This window comes from Eptatretus burgeri, chromosome 18, assembly GCF_056783735.1.
Source record: "Eptatretus burgeri isolate ZD-2024b chromosome 18, Ebu_testis_v1, whole genome shotgun sequence".
Taxonomy (NCBI): Eukaryota; Metazoa; Chordata; class Myxini; order Myxiniformes; family Myxinidae; genus Eptatretus; species Eptatretus burgeri.
The window spans coordinates 36,986,468-37,003,744 of record NC_140978.1 but is presented as its reverse complement, the minus strand read 5'-3'; the positions used below and the strand labels follow the sequence as shown (position 1 = coordinate 37,003,744).

The window sequence follows — 17,277 nt, the reverse complement described above, 5'->3', positions numbered from 1 at the left end:
AACACGATGAATAAACAAATACATATCAGTAATTAGTGATAAACAATGTGAGTCTTGCACATTTATGATGGTATTCTGGTGTGAAGGAATGAAGGAAGGGAGGGTGTGTGGATGGCGGTTTGACGTCGTGTGGTGTTTGATGAAATCCTGTGGGGAACGAATGACGTTTCCTGGTGATGAGGAACATGATAATGACGCACGAGGAGGATTTGACGCGATCGGAGAACTGAACGATCACTTGGACCATCGACAGAAAGTTTCATTTGAACGTCACGTGTTTCACCTCGTCGGACAAGGTAATTACGTCACTAATTACACGTTTGGGTTTCGGAAGGGAGTGAGAAGGTGTGATTTTGGGGATTACGACGCTGGTGATGAAATAAAGGATCAAATGAGAGATAAATGTTCATCGCCATGTCTGTGTTGAGGTCTCCTTCACGAAGCTCATTTGAACATGGACACCATGATCCGGACAGCTCGGTCTGGGGAAGTATCCGAGACTCGAACCACAAATGGAACAAAACACCATCAACACTCCCAACATGGAGGATGTTAACGTGATGAACAAAACAACATGGAGGATGTTAACGTGATGAACAAAACATCATCAACACTCCCAACATGGAGGATGTTATCGTGATGAACAAAACATCATCAACACTCCCAACATGGAGGATGTTAACGTGATGAACAAAACATCATCAACACTCCCAACATGGAGGATGTTATCGTGATGAACAAAACATCATCAACACTCCCAACATGGAGGATGTTATCGTGATGAACAAAACATCATCAACACTCCCAACATGGAGGATGTTATCGTGATGAACAAAACATCATCAACACTCCCAACATGGAGGATGTTAACGTGATGAACAAAACTCAATCTCAACAAACTTCAAATGAGCCGCCTGTGTGGAAACAACGTCATACAAATCTGGTGACGTCACGATAAGTTTTTACTTCTTGGTTTTCCGTTTCATGATCGTCTCGTCCACCTCTCCCCAATCCGTCATTGCAGCCGAACTGTTGCGAATCTGGAAGCCATGAGCACACAACATACAGGTCCTGTAGATCAGTAATATCGGTAAGTTAATGTTGCCAGTTTGGGTCCCGACCCTCGTCTAATGGGTAATTGAATGTTCATGTGCTGTGGAGTTATTTTGATAGTTTGAGTTTTTCTTTTATTTTTCCACCACCAATATCAACACCGACGTCACCACATCATCCTCACCTTCACTTCGCTTCCTTCAACTCGCTCTGGCCGACGTCATGGTGGGCGGAGTTCAAGGAGGAGCCGCGCGGCGGCCCTCGACCAATCAGCGTGCAACGATTGAGGTGACCGTCGCCCGCCAATCAGATCCCGCGACAGGAGGAAAGGGCTCCGCGTGATGTCACCATGTCCTCGGGCCAATCAAGAAGCTTGCCGCCCGTTTTGGCCAGTGACAGAGGGGAAGAGCGATTTGCACGCCAAAACTGGCCAGTGAGAGAGGGAAGGTCACAAGGAGGCCCCCCCCCTTCTGAAGAGGGGGATATAATTATAGGCGCGGTCTGCACGTTCCGGGGGTTGGGGGGTCCTGAGAGTTCTGGCAAGAAGTGAACGTCTGCGCACGGAGTGATCGGTGCCACGGAGGGTCTTCTCCTGCCAGCTTTCACCCTGCCGATTTCATTCGCCTGGAGCCCGGTTGTGAAGGCGTCTGGACTGTGCTCGGTGCCCAGTTCTGCCCCGAGGACCTGGTCCTTGAAGATGGCACAAGGCGGATAGGTCCGAGACAGGCCTCAATAAAGATCATTTGGTCCGATTCTTTGGGTGTGTGCGTAATGAGTGTTTGTGGCGACAGTCAGTTAAGTAGTAAATTGTATAAGTACCATGCTGTACATACGAGCCTTTCATAATCGGTTTAACTGTGCTCTTGCGTGCTTCTCTCGTTCCCCAATTATTATTGCAAATAAACATCCCAATTTGTGAAATGTATCCGCTCGTTTGTGTCCTTTCCTCCATTGGCTTAGCGTGATGTGTTCGGAAATGAGCCAGGCTGTTGCCGCTGTCACGGGATATTTTGGACCGACGGATCTCGGCGATCAAACCGCTCGGGTCGCACGCAGTTCGAATACGCAAAGCGGCTCGTTCCGTACCGGTGCCGTCGAGGGTGTGGAGACTCGGTAAATCGCCACGTGGTCTCTCGGTATTTCGAAAATTGGCGAATAACCCTGTACCACGTGGCAGAAATATTGACGCTTCACGGTCCGATCGGGCACCCGTACTTTTTCAGAGTTTTCCGAAAAGGTACGATCTAAATTCCGGGCGATCGGTCGAGCCGACTCTACTGCTCCATCTGGTGGTCGTGCTCACAGCCGATACCCGGCCCCGCAACAGAACCACCTGTATTTTCCATCCACGACTCGCCACATGAAATTGTTCCACACAATGGACCCCAGTTTATCAGTTTCAAGTTCAAACAGTTTTGCAGTATTCATGGAAACAAATATTGTTACGAATCTGGAAACCATTCGCATTCACACATAGAGGTGAGCCAAAGTTTAGCTATTTCGTTAAGTATATGTGGATAGTTAGAATCTCTCCTCCATTAAAAAATGGGTTAATTTCATGTGTGCGCTGCAGGTTTCTTTTATAGTCAGGTTTTTTACATCTTTAAATCTCCCGACGCCAGCGGAACCCTCGCTTCACTCCTCCTCCCGCTCTGCAGGCGAAAAAGTGCTTAACCCGCCAATCTTTCACTTTACACCATGGTGCCGTAACGCACGTGTTTCTAACTATGGACATGGGTGGAGCCCCCCTTGCCTCAGAGCCGATTCCGCCCCAGCAAGATGGAATGTTCCTCCCTTCCAATCAGGGCTGAGATCGCTTCAGCTCTGACTCCGCCCCATCATAGAAGAATGTCTCCCCTCTCGACACTGGGGAAGACAACAAAAGAGCCTCTCTCGGGGGAGGAGCACCGAGACGCCGACACGCCCCTCTCCTCCAATCGTGGCTAGCCACCACGACACCCAAAAACGCCGCATCCAATCCGGAGGCGAGTTACAGGAGAGCGGATCTCTCCACCCCGCACGGGGGAGGGATAAGAAGGATCGCGAGTTGTATCCAGTGTTGGTGTGTGTTGTTCCTTGGTTCCTTGGAGGTCGTTCCTTGCTTCTGGTCTGCTGGACTCTCATGGTCGTCGGTCATCGTTCGTGGCTGGGCAGGGCGTTCGTAGGATCCTGGCTGCGCTCGTTGGATTGTGGTTCGTGGGTTCGAGTCCCACTGTGGTGGGTTGTGTTGGAGCGCTCGAGCTGGGGATCCCCGTTCCCTTCCACGGACTCCGAGCTCCACAAGTGCGAGTCGGTAAAACCGCACGAGGCGGCCAGGTACCTGACCAGACTCTGACCCCCAGCTTGCCTATACTCCGCAGCTGGAGGGCCCAATAAAGGCCAGCCAGCTCCATTTCTTTGTCGTTGTGTGTGTCCGTCTGTGGCCAGTCTTGTAAGTAAAACTGTTAAGTAATTGCCATTGTACATTTGCCTACATTTATATTCGTGATTAAGTCTGCTCTGTGTTTCCCACCCGATTGCCTATTGTAAATAAATAACTGTTAAATGTTCCAGTTCGTTGTTTATGTTTTCTTTCATTGACCCTGTATGGTTCGGGCTTGAGAATTAGGGAGGCCGATTGTGCCGTAAATTGTTATTTGGACCGGCACGGCTTTGGTAATTCCCGCTCGTTTTCGCTGGATCCGAGTCGGTAACAGCGACTCGGTTCGGACAAAGCCGGCCGAGGGTGTGGCTTCCACGGGAGTTCGACCACGTGGCTAATTAGGTAAATTGAAATCAGACAAAAAGTCCCCAACCGCGCGGTCAAAATATTGCCGTCCACGGTGCATAAAGCGACCCGTCGACTTCGGAGTTGTCCGGAGTGACGACCTTCAATTCCGGGTGTTCGGGTGGAGACGGCCCAACTGCTTCATCTAGCGGGTCGTTCCTCGCCACTGAACCCGGAAACACAACAATATTACCAAATTACACCGTATTGATCTCAAGACAACTCACAGGGAGAACGTTTTCCACATTCTGGGTAAATCTCTTCCCACACCATGTATCGATCACACCAATTGGCATCTGGAGATCTTCATATTTCTCCTTAATTATCGTACAACAACACATTACGTCATAGGGGCATCTCCAATAGAACTGCTTTTGGGAACAGAAGTCCACACCGAAATCCCTCACCTTCCAGCGCATCTCTCGTGTACGAGTATATATAACGTCATGAAGCTGCATGTGTATGAAGCCTTCAAAGCCATCTATTGGCTGAAGAGCTGGCTTGACTCCATCCACAATGGTGAGGAAGAAAATCCTGCATTCATCATGTTGGTTTTCTCGTCAAATCTTCTTTGAAAGTCTCATTTTCACAACTTTTAAAAGAAAAGGTGCAATCAGAGATTGCAGACCCTCGCCAGGACTTGTTTTGTGTGGTGTTTGTGTTCTGGTGTGTTCCATAATAAACTGAACAGTAGAGCGCACACCTCCGCCACATATTGCCTGATGCACGAGAACACATCGGGCCCAATACATTTTTGAAATATCACCTGATTTTTTGTTTTTGCTTATTTTATTGTATTTTTTGTACATTGTCAAGGCTCGCATGAGAGCTAACACACAACGCATGATAAGGGGGCAGGAGAGGGAAGGACAAAACAGTGGGGAACAGAGATATCAGATCTGTAGAAGGGAGAGGGATGGGGTGGGAACATGAGGTATTCATGATGGACACCACAGGAAATTTCAGGACCTTGCACAGCCTCGTGATGGCTCAGTGGTTCGGGTGGCGGCTTGGGATCCGAGGGTCCTGAGTTCAAGCCCCGTCGGCCGCTGAATTAATACACCAGGGGGTTGACTCAGCCTGTCATCCTTCCGAGGTCGGCGAAATGAGTACCAGTTTCAGTGTGTGTACTGGTAGAGGGGCACTGCATCAGCGACACAGTCGCGCTTCAAGAAATGATAGCTACCACGGCAGCTAAGCTGCCATACGACCACCACCACCAGGATCTTGCACGACAGGGAACTTTCGGGAAGGAAGGCAGGGAATTTGAAGGAGGTGGGTTTGGGGTGGATTAACGGGGGTAGAAAAGATCGAGGTTTTGGATGGGGGAAGATAAGAGATGGTGGTGAACAGCTGTTTTGAAGGCCTGGAGGGAAGAATGGGATTGAAGAGGGTGAGGGAGTTTATTCCAGAGGCAGGAAAAAAAGAGGAATGAAAAAGTGAAGGTGAACAGTGATTCTTGATTTTGGTATTTTTACCAGAAGGCAGACCTTGAGCACCGTGCAGAAATATGGTTGTGGGGGGGGGGGGCGACATATAGCATGCAGGGTCGGGGCGGGGGGGGGACATATTGCACGCAGAGTCGGGGGAGGGGCGAGACCAGAAAGGAGACGGAAGAAGACAAAAAGACCACCGACCTGCTTGCGGTGAGAGAGTGAGAGGCACAAAGACTCAGCCTCACCGCGGGAGATACCAATGTTCCTCAATGCTTTGGTTTCCACAGCGTGAAGCTGAGAAAGGGGAGAGGCAGGAGCACCAGACCAGAGGGGAGAGCAGGACTCCATCAGGCTGTGGTTAAAGCTTTGCATGTGGTCAGGAGCTCAGGTGTGCCGAGGAAGGGCTTTGCACGATGGAGGATGCTGAGTCGGCGAGTGGTTTTGGAGGCCGGATTGGAAATGTGGCTTTCCCAGGAAAGATCATGGCAGATAGTGAGACCCAGAAGTTTGAATGAAAGGATTTCTTCAGAGGATTGTTTGGAAAGTAGATCGGGGCGGGGAGTTTTCCAAAAGGTCCTTTCAGAGAGACATAGTGAGAGTGTGAGATTTGTCAGGATTGAAAGACATGTTCCACGTGTTGCACAAGTTTGTGATTTTATCCAGATCTGCAGAGAGCAAACAAGCTGCTGCTTGCTGGTCTGAGGGATGACAGATGGTACGGCAGAGGGTGGAGTCATCAGCAAAGAGATAAAGAGGATTTTCCAGAGAGTCGGAGAGATCATTGATTAAAACTAGAAAAAAACAGGGCCCAGAACACTGCCTTGAGGAACTCCAGCCTGGACAGGAAGAGGGGATGAGAGAACTCCATTTAGGGCCACACGTTGACTGTGACAGGAGAGGAAGTCTGTGAGTGGTGAGTGGAGATGGCCTTGGATACCATAGGAAGAGAGTTTGGTGAGCAGGGCAGGGTGCCAGACCGTGCCATAAGCACGTGATATGTCGAGGGATATGGCTGTGATTTCATGCCTGGCATTGAGGATCTCCATCCATTGTAAGGAGAGCAGAAGCAGTATATCTAGGCGAGAGTGCATGGTCTGAAACCAAATTGATGATCGGACATCCAGCCATTGGAGAAGAGGAAGGATTTTAATTTCTGAAGCGATGATGGATTCCATAACCTTGCTGATGAATGGAAGAGGGTTGATTGGTCTGTCGTTGCAGGGATCTGTTTTTGCACCTTTTTATGCAGGGCAGTAATGTTTACTGATTTCCAAGGAGATGACAGATCACCTTGAGCAAATGAGAGGGTGAATGGAACAGAGAGAAGGTGAACAAGAGCAGAGGAGCAGGTTTTTAGGACACGTGGTCTGATGCAGTCTGGACTGGTTGCAGAATCTGAGTCGAGGTTTGAAAGCAAACTCTCCACTTTGTCGGAAGAAAAGGACACAGAGTCCATGGACAGTTGGGTGCAACTGGGCAAGGTGGGTACAGAAAGCGATGGGTTTCGTACACAAGATTTCGATGCAAACACCGAGTTTAGGCATTCAGCCTTTTCACATGCAGTTTCAGCAGTCCGGCCATTTGAAGTAAGGGAGGGGATGGAGGGGGAACATACACCAGAAACAGATTTGATTGGACGCCACCAGGATTTGGAGAAGGGAGAGAGGTTTTAGAGTTCAGACTTTAGCATCGAAAGATGTTGTTTTCTGGCTCTCCTGAGGGTAGATACACACTTGTTCCGAGCTTTATGGAAGGAACTGAGATTACCCTCAGTTGGGTTTGCTTTCCATGAGGCAAAGGCAAGTTGTTTCAGGAGAACTGCCTCACCACAAGCTTCAGTGAACCATACGTGGGAAGAAGTGTAGGACAACTGAAGATGAGAGGGGATAAATCTGTGCCTGAGGGAGAGCAAGTTTCTTTGAAAGAATTCCCAGGATGAGTTTATGTTGGAGAAAGTACCAATGGGAGATCAGTCTAGAAGTTTGATGGCTGCTTGGAGACCCTGCCAGTCAGCCTGAGTGCAATGCCAGACTCGATGGCGCTGAGGTGGTTCTCTGATAACAACCAGAGAGATGTCCACTTTGGCAAGCACGTGGTCAGAAGAACCTATTGGAGCGGAGGAAGAACAGCAGATATTTTCAAGGAAATTTGTCAAAATCAGATCCACAAGAGATGGAGTGCCATTGGTTGGGATCCTGGTTGCCATTGGTTGAGATGTTGACCGATTGAGTCAGTCCCAATGAGTCGCAGAAGTCTTTTGCTGAAGTGCCATGACAGGTGAGAGAGGTACCCACACCGAGCCAACTGGCACAATGACAATTGAAGTCACCACATTTGAGGAAGAGAGAGTTCAGATGAGAAGATAGAAGTTGGTCCATGTTTTCGGATCGTGAGGTGTAAATGGAGTCATCACTGTTTGGTGGATGGTACAGTACACATATAAACATTAGGTGGAAGTGGAGTGGAAGCAGTTGCCAGAGGTATTCGTGGGGTGTGAAGGCAGTGCATGGAGAATGAGGAATAGAGTTTTTGATGAAGAGAGCAACTCCTCCACTAGGACGAGGCACAGGACTGTCATACCGGAGGGGGGAGTATCCAGGGAGAGATACTTGGGAGTCAGAGACGCCTTGAGGGAGAAAAGTTTCTGTGAAACAGATTATATCTGGTTTGTCAGTGGCAACCTTTGTGGAAAGATCTGTAAGGTTTGAGCGAAGGCCCCGGATATTTGAGGTCCACACTGTTAATGAAGAGGAAGGGGAGGAGGCTTTGGGAGCAGGGGATGGGAGTGGAGGGGGAGGGTCGGACAAGGGAGGAGTGGTGGAGGTTAGGAGAGTTGTTGAAATAGTGTGGGGGATTGCAGAATAGCTCGGGGAGGGGCCGGATGAGATGGAGAAAACGCTCTGTGGTGCTTGGGGAAAGGGGAAGGAAGAGAGGGGCAGAAGGCAGTTGAGGATTTGAAGAGGTGGAGTGATGAGATGGAGGTGAGAGGGTAGTGGTAGGATGGAGCTTTGTGGATGCGAGGGGGCGGGGCAATTTTGAGAAGGGTGAGTGTAGAGAGTTGAGGGAGAAAGGTGAGGGTAGTTTTTGAGAAAGGTGAGAGGGAGTCATGAGAACCGAACGTGTGAAAGAGGAAGATGAAGCATTATCAGAGATCGTTATTATTATTATTATTATTTTTTTGAGAGAGAGTTTTCATCAGATTAGGTCATGGACTTCTGCAAAAGACTTATGCGACTCATTGGGACTGACTCAATCGGAAAAAATCGGGAGATTAAAAACCCAAGTGGAAGGAAGATGGTGTGCCGGCAGAAGGAGGAGGAAGAAGAAGATGAAGACGAAGAAGGATCGGGTCTCGTGGGTATGCAGGGAGAAAGGTGGGGTTTTTTGTTGTGTTTTTTTTCTTTTGAATTTAAGACAAGAAACAGTGTTTGGTTGGGAGGGATGGGGGTGTTGGGAAAGTGGGGAAAATAGGAATTGAAGGTAACAGGGAGAGAATCCAAATAAAAACAATCGCACAACGAGACGGGTAGGCCTCAAGGAACCCGGAAAGACAAGATCGACGAAAACTCACAAAACAGCACGATTTTTGAAACAAAACCGAACTAGGAACACACTAAAATGAAGGTGAGAAAATAAAGCTTTAAAATGGGAAAAATAACGACCAGAAACTTAACTTTGAGAAAGTGGAATGAGATGCCTGAGAGAACCTGCTGTTGCTGCAAACCCAGAAGTGGAAGTGGAGAAGTGGAGCGGAAGCCGAGGTTGGCAGACAGAAGACCCAATTCCTCCTTCACTGGGTACGTCAGTTTAAAAATTGAGCGTGGCAGCTCAAGACAACGTGTGCGTGCCTTCTCTTCTGTTCTTTATCTCCTTCACCTCCTGTTTTAAAACTCTGCCTTTGCGTGGTGGAGGGTTGTAGTTGCAGTTGCAGTGGAAGAAATTTATCAGCCATTATATCCTTCACCAAAGCACAATTAAATGGTATGCCATAACACTCTCCCCCTTCAAGGAAGAAAGTTTTAACAGAGTGAGAACCTGCCTCCCTTTTACACAAAATACACACAACAAGAAAAAAACTTTCACAGCCAGGAATAGCATTCAGAAATACAAAATAAAAACAACTTGCTCTCAGTTATACTTCCCAACAGATTACAGGAATATCCTTTAGTTTTTCAGATCTTGACAGAGTATCTACAATTGCATTGTCTTTGCCCTTGATGTGTCAAATTTCCAAGTTGAATCTGTGATCATTTGAAAAGTCACTGGGAATATACACTTACACTTCAGCCTCTTGAATCTGTTGTAGGATTGCAGTGCCTTGGGAGGTCTCAGGTCAGTTGCCTCAGCAAGGTATCACAGCTGATACCCTGGCCAAATGTGTTGTTCAGAACAATGAAGTCTTTGCTGCGTGTCTCGTACAAATGACAAGTTGTTGCAGTCCCGAGAAGAGTAATAACACCACACTTGTGCTGCAATAATTGTTGTGCTGTCATCAAGATCTTTTCTTCTGTCTGTCGACAGACTCTGCAGCTCTATTGTTGATTTGTCGGAAAGTGTACTCTGTCTACTAACAGACTGGCAATGAAATGATAGAATGTACCTGGAACCATCTTAGAATCTGCTTCACTTGATATCCCTGTTGACGCTGAGGTCTGCACCTCTTTTTTGCACAACTTTGTATCATCTCACAGAATCTTTGGTGTCTGCAGAAGGTTTTCTTGTTTCTGGTTTCCATTTTCCTCCTTTTCTAGGTTCCAATGTTTATCAACAGCATCATCAATAGAAACCCAAGATGCGCAGATGAATCTGGAGCCACAACTTTGATCAAACACTGCAATACGGGTGTCAAAATGCTGAACAAGTTTCCATTTCAGTGTTGCCGGACAGTCGTGGTCTGTATTCCTTACTCCTAGATCTGAAAGAATTCTTTTGTATTGATCACATAAAGACTGCATGAGAAAACTCTGCTGTTCTTGAAACACTGATTTCTTTCTTGTTGATCCACAAGAAGTTTAAATGCTTTGTCGTAAGGACGAACATCTTGTGTTATAGTTGAAGGGATTGAAGTCGCTTGAAAAGGCGTTCATACATGGTTTGTGGTGGCACACATGAGCCACCATGTCATGTCCTGCACCAATGACCCTGCACTTGTATCTCATTTCTGTTCATATTATTAGCAAGACTAATGATTGTTTCCAGGTTATCATTTGTCGACACTTTACATTGTGATTCTTTCCCTTGGAACCATTGGTGATATGTTACGCAGCATACCTTTCCTTGATGAGGCTCACCGTGTTGTCCGGTCAATATTCTCTCTTCTGAACTTGCTGTTGGTTATTCATGATTTCAAATCGAGGTTTTAATCCCAAGCCTCCTTTCTGTTAGCTTGCAGCCTTTTTCATTGATGTACACATTTCTGCATTTATTTTACCATGTGGGGTGTTTGGTTTCCCAGCTTCACCTGCTCCAACCAAATTTGGTCAACTTTGTCCATTTGCAACCGCAAAGCAGTTGTCTCGTCTGACGATTATCACCGACTTAAGTTTTTTAAATGTATACTTTTGAAGATTGTACATTCTTTGACTTTGTTCATCTCGACATATTATCCATTTGCTGTGGTTGGTTTTCACTGAATCACATCTTCTCTTCGTTTCTGTCTGAAGTGACACACTTCCTTCCAGAACTCGCTTTGACGGCTTACTCATCTTTCATCTCGATCTGAAAAGTAACAAGAAGAGTGTTTAACATCCAGTTGCATGTCTGTTTTGCTGAATTACAGACTCCTCGAAGTGTGCATGAATTACCCGCTCAGATTACCAGCCATGTCGTCCTCAAATCGTCCAGGAACACGAGCAGCAGCGGAAGCTCGCCTCGGGCCTCCAAGCCAAATTTGCTTCCTCTCGGTGCTCCGGTTTGGCCACGAAAGACAAACACTCTAAATTACTTTTAAAATTAGTAATCACGAGGAGACATTTCCAAAACAATATTTTCGACACCGTTCTGTGGATTTACAAATAACATAACTTGAAAGGAAAAGAAATTTTAGGTTAATTTTATTCTCTGTAATTACAAGAGAAAATCCACATTCACACAAGAAAATTAACACTTTTATCAAAGACAATTCAACAGTGGAGTCTTGGGTGCTGGAGTGAAATGTAATATCAAGGTTGGAGAACCTTGGTGGAAAAGATCCTTCAGGCAGAGCAATAAATGAGAGCCATTTGGAATGATTATTGAGGAGATGAGGCCGCTCAGGCGGGAGATGTTTTGGAAGAATATTTGAAGTCGATCCAGATGATGATGGCAGCAGCTGAAGGGAAAGATAATGTTGGAGTGTAAATGTGTTTACACAGTATTGAGGGGACGCATGGTCTCCCGTGATGAAGTGACACATGGTGTGCAGTGATGAAGTGATGCATGGTGTACAGTGATGAGGTGACACATGGTGCACAGTGATGAGGTGACACATGGTGTACAATGATGAAGTGACACTGCAAATCCCAAGGGTTCATGGCTGCAGTTTCCTTCATGAGTGACAGACCATGATTGGCATTGATTGTACAAATCAGGGAGAGACCTCACCTGTTTCATGTTGGTCAATTCATTCCTATGTTTAAATTCTCTTCACTCGGAATTATTGAGTTCTCATCATGAACAAGGAAGTGACAAGTTAACAAACAAGGACACAAAAAGGATGCAACTGATTAAATCAAGTCCATGGAAGGTTTAAATACCTGGAGTTCTTGAGACAGATGTTCATTGAAAAAATGCTGAATCGGCCATCTGCAAGAGCCTGGTGTATCGTCTTTTGTTTCTGGATAGTTTGTACGATAGAACGATGAGGGAATCGCTGCCAAACATGGCATGTTCCTCCCCAGCAACTGTCACTATGACTTCTTCCTCTGCACACACAACAATAACAACAGGGTCAAACACAATCAGTGGCATTGTCATCATAATCTCCATCCGTCCCAACACAGTCCTGGAATGAATCTCTCTCTCTCTCTCTCTCCCACTCTCAATGTTATTTCACTTTCCCCTGCAATTTCACATGTTGATTTTTCTTCATCACCATCTTCCACCATATTTACATAAACCTTTACTTTTTGACAGTTTACAAGGGAACTTTGGTAGTTTGGTCCATCATGCCTGCACCTCCTGCAGAAGCACACAAATCCCCACTTACTGTTAAAATTTAAATTTAAAAACATTTGATGTCCTTCGGGTGAACCAAGATGTTCAAGTTCAGGGAAGGGAGCTCGAGTCACCCCGAGCTAATTTACAAGTGGGATTGTAAAAATTTGATTTTTCAAATAATTTACTTCAATGATCATCCAGGTGCACATAAGAGAGAGAGAGAGAGACACAATGACTTCTGCATGAACACATCAACACTCGTGCCATACTTCCACCAACTGGAAGATTTGTTTGGTACTTCTCTTACTTCGATTGCAGCAAAACATTCGTGTTTTCACCATTTCGAAGGCACGGACAAAATGGGACACGATGGAGGTGAAGAACACGGAGTTTAGACAAAATCTGTTATAATTTAAGCGAGGTAACAATCTTGGTAACTTACGTTCCATCCGGTAAGAAGGTTTCTTGTAAGAGGGTGGAGGAGGAGGGAACGAGCGCCTCTTCTGGGGGGTCTTTGGAGAAAGAATAAAAAGATAAAAGATTAAACACATTGATGTGTTCATCAGATTGATAACTTGTTCAGGAAAGGGAACAGAAGGAGATGAACTGATGGAACAGGAAATCGATGACAAGGTGAATTAGTCGATTTGATCCTGTCAAGGTGAGTTATAATTCTTGTTATTTATCCTGCGTGGGGATGACCATGCCAATTTGTGACCTTTATCACAAAAATAATAATTACAATTATCCAACTGAACAACTTCATCGTGGGGTTCACTGTGTTTGTACCCAGTGTGTTCACCCCCAACTTCTCCCAAGTACTGAAGAGTACTTACCTGTTGAAGGTCCTGCATACGGTCTGATCCATCAACACCGTGCTGCACCTGTTGCAGGCCTTGATCACGTTGAGGTTTTTGTTCCTTCTGCACTCCAACAACGTGTGGTTTCTGTTGTTGACCTGGTTGCTGTTTGAGCGATTCATCACGTTCAGGTTTTCGTTCCTCATCACGTTTCCTCTTTCCTTCCTCTCTGTGCTTTTGTATTTTCTTCTTTTGCTTTTCTTTCTTTCTCTGTCGATGTGCTTCTTTTTCTTTCTGGTTCACCTCTTCCTGTTTCATTTCCCCATGTTTGTCGTGCTCTCGTCTCTTTCTCTCCTTTTCCTCACATCGCCAAACCTCATGTTCCCGTGTCTGAACGTCGTTTTCTCGTTTACGTATCTCCAGCTCCAGCAGATGTACCGCCTGCTCTCGACACAAACACTCTTCCTCTTTTATTCTCTGTGTCTCCACAAATTTATCTTGCCGCCCACTCTCCTCCTCTTCTCTTTGGTGCACCAGTTTCTCCATATTCTCCACATCTTGTTCTCTCAATCTAATCTCGTCCTCTTGGCGACATGTCTCAAACTCTCTGTGTTTAATCTCGAGTTCTTTCAATTCCATCTTTTTATCAAATCGAGCCTGTTGTTCCAACTCGATTCTCTCTCGTTTATCAATCTCTCTCTCCAACCCGAACAGCACGTGCTCACTGTTTAAAACTTGTTGCTCTTTTTGCTGAATCTCAAGCATTCTGCGTGTCTGCTCCTGATGGACCGATTCCTTCCATCGGAGGAATTCCTCTTGTTCTCTCAGGAATCCCTCTTCCATTTCCCTCCACTCTGCCTCCTTTATTTTATTTAGCTCTTCTTCATTCTTTTTCACCTGTTCTTCATCACGTTTTCTCATTTCCTCTTCCTTGTTTCTCCTCTGCTGCTCTTCCTCTGTTTTATTCTGCTGTTCTCTCTCTTTTCTCCATCGTTCATCCTCATGTCTGTGTTGAACGTCTTTGTCCTGCACAGATTTTTCTGCGAGCTGAATTAATCACTCTTTCTTTCATTCGTTCTTCTTTCTGGTGCAATTTTTCACCTCTTTCCTGTAGTTTATCTCTCTCTCTCTCTCTCTCTCTCTCTCTCTCTCTCTCTCTCTCTCTCTCTCTCTCTCTCTCTCTCTCTCTCTCTCTCTCTCTCTCTCTGCAACAACTGTTCGCACAATGCCTTTTTTTCTTCCATTCTTTTATCCTCCTCTTCCTTCACCTTCTGAATCTCCAACAGCTTTTGTTGATCCTCCTCCAGGAACGGCCGCTCCTTTTTTCCCATTTTTTTCTGCAAGTGCTTCCGGTCACAACAAAAACTGCAACAAAACAAGGGCAATGCCCAGCAGTTTGAGGAAAATGCATGATTTTGTGAACGACCAAACACATGTTCCATGAGTGCTGCATTGTTATAGGATATCAAGCATTGAGCTTGCCGGTAAGTCTGGTGTTGACTTCTATGTTAAGGTGTCTGGCTTAAGATCTTTGGGTCTTCAGTTGGAGCCCCTATCGTGCTGTTTCACAACACCTAGTGTGTTGACTCACCCCGTCATCCTTCCGAGCATGGCAAAATGAGTACCAGCTTCCTGGAAACGGGCACTGCATCAGCAGCACAGCCACGCTCCCAGAAATGATGCAACCAGCAGTCAAAGGCTGCATATGAAAAACACCCCTCGACTCTGCTCGGAGCGTCTGAACCAGTTTTAATTGTGGTTTGTCAGGATTCAGACAGGAAACTGGCCTGGTTCCAGATGATGAACATCGTTTCATGTTTTCATGGCAGGTGTGACTTGTGACTGTCACTTTCAAGGAGAGTGTGCTCCGTGTTGAGGTCCTCCCTGTTGTCACTGGACCAGACATTGGGTTGCCAGACTTTATGATCGGTAATAATTTAATGTAAACCCGTTTCAAAGTTCTGTACTATCTTGTCCTCTTGGATAAAGGCATTATTTTAATATTGATGAAAAGTCACGTGATCTTTACCTGTGAATTCCGGCCTTTCTTTGATTCCTCCTCCTCCTGAACCACCTCGCTGGTTTAAGGTATGGCCTTTGGTTGCCACGGATCACTCATTAGATCTCTCTTTGGTGTAGCCTTTGGTTGTGACATAGATCGTTCATTCGTTCTCTCCCTGAGGTCTCTCCCTGTGTTTGCAACACCGATCGTTCATTGGGTCTCTTCCTGTGGTTGTGACATGAATCGTCCATTTCGTGCCATTTTACGTGTATCGGTGTTAAATGTGATGTGTGGATTAAAATAGGTCTTCACTGAATTATTTATTCTTTGGAGAGAGAGAGAGAGAGAGAGAGAGAGAGAGAGAGAGAGAGAGAGAGAGAGAGAGAGAGAGAGAGAGAGAGAGAGAGAGAGAGAGAGAGAGAGAGAGAGAGAGAGAGAGAGAGAGAGAGAGAGAGAGAGAGAGAGAGAGAGAGAGAGAGAGAGAGAGAGAGAGAGAGAGAGAGAGAGAGAGAGAGAGAGAGAGAGAGAGAGAGAGAGAGAGAGAGAGAGAGAGAGAGAGAGAGAGAGAGAGAGAGAGAGAGAGAGAGAGAGAGAGAGAGAGAGAGAGAGAGAGAGAGAGAGAGAGAGAGAGAGAGAGAGAGAGAGAGAGAGAGAGAGAGAGAGAGAGAGAGAGAGAGAGAGAGAGAGAGAGAGAGAGAGAGAGAGAGAGAGAGAGAGAGAGAGAGAGAGACAGACATTGTGAGAGTTGTTAATTACATTTTCATTGTCTTCCAGGCAGGTATGGCCAAGCGGACTGTCGTGATGAAACCGTCAACAAGCTGCACAAATACTGCTGCATCAACGAAATCTGCTGTCGGAATCAAACGCAAAAGAAAAGTATGCTGTTGCCGTTCCGGCAGTAGTTCTCTTCCAGAGTCGTGTCACTGTGGGTGCAGTGAGAGGAAAAGCAAGGAGGCATTGAGGGAGAAGGTCCGGAGGAAGAAGCTGAAGCACAACTTCAAGGAGTTGAAAAATAATTTGGATGAGCTTGTTGGAATTAGTCATGTTCCTGAAGCAATGATCCTGAACAAAGCGACAAAATGTGTGGTTGAGCTCAGAGAGACCGAGAAGAGACTTTTGGATGAAAAAGAACGGCTGCACATGAAAAATATTGCACTGAACCTGAAGAAGAAAGCGCTTGAATTGGAACAATGATCCTCAGAATAGAAAAAGGAAATGTCATACTTGGAACAAGCGAACCTAAATCACACAGGGAATGTATGGTTTATTTAGTTATAAGATGGTTCCAATTTTGTTGTTGTTGCTTGTGTTGTTCGTTCCCCAAATAAACTTGGCACTGATTTAACAATTTTGTTTGTTGGGAAAAAAAAACAATTTATTTTTGTGATTTATAACTTATTGTTTTATTTATGATTTATAATTTATTGTTTTACGTTTAATTAATAAATATAAACCTTGAAGTTTCTCGGTGGGTTGTAACTTTTGGCAATAATAAAATAATTCCGTGGTTAAGTTCATTGGTGCACGTCAGGTATCAAGTGAACAATCAAATCCCAGACAATCTACTTGTTCAAGTCACCCTCGTAAGGTAATTCGGAAAAAATATTTTATTCGAGAATCCTTGACAAACTGCACCGACGTGGAACCGTTGGTGATTTCCCCAGAAATTAACAAGGCGGGGAATCCCAGGAAATGAAAGAGGCAGGGAATCCCAGGAAATGAATGAAGCTGTGAATCCAAGGAAATGAATGAGGCAGGAAATCCCAGGAAATGAAAGAGGCAGGGAATCCCAGGAAATGAATGAAGCTGTGAATCCAAGGAAATGAATGAGGCAGGAAATCCCAGGAAATGAATGAGGCAGGGAATCCCAGGAAATGTATGAGGCTGTGTATCCAAGGAAATGAATGAGGCAGGAAATGAACGAGGCAGGGAATTCCAGGATATGAATGAGGCAGGGAATCCCAGGAAATGAATGAGGCAGGCCAATTTGATTGTATATTCTTCCGCATTGAAGAAACAAATAAAATTTCATAATTTGGTAAATACGAATCCTCATTTTACAAACAGGCACAATGACCACAA

The 17,277-nt window shown here is 45.7% G+C and overlaps 1 protein-coding gene and 1 long non-coding RNA gene across 2 annotated transcripts; one reads left to right on the top strand and one right to left on the bottom strand.

The window, feature by feature from the left end:
* Positions 1-16,658, top strand: LOC147008893 (uncharacterized). Its single transcript, XR_015053130.1, has 2 exons — positions 1-296; positions 15,970-16,658. It is a non-coding gene; the product is annotated as an uncharacterized LOC147008893 (long non-coding RNA).
* Positions 11,058-14,187, bottom strand: LOC147008894 (uncharacterized). The gene is made up of 2 exons (XM_085863488.1): positions 13,230-14,187; positions 11,058-12,905 (listed from the first exon to the last, which is right to left on the bottom strand). Exons 1-2 carry the CDS (start codon positions 14,112-14,114, stop codon positions 12,645-12,647), a joined length of 1,146 nt encoding a protein of 381 aa, XP_085719614.1. The 5' UTR covers positions 14,115-14,187; the 3' UTR covers positions 11,058-12,644.
* Positions 16,659-17,277: the final 619 nt, after the last annotated feature.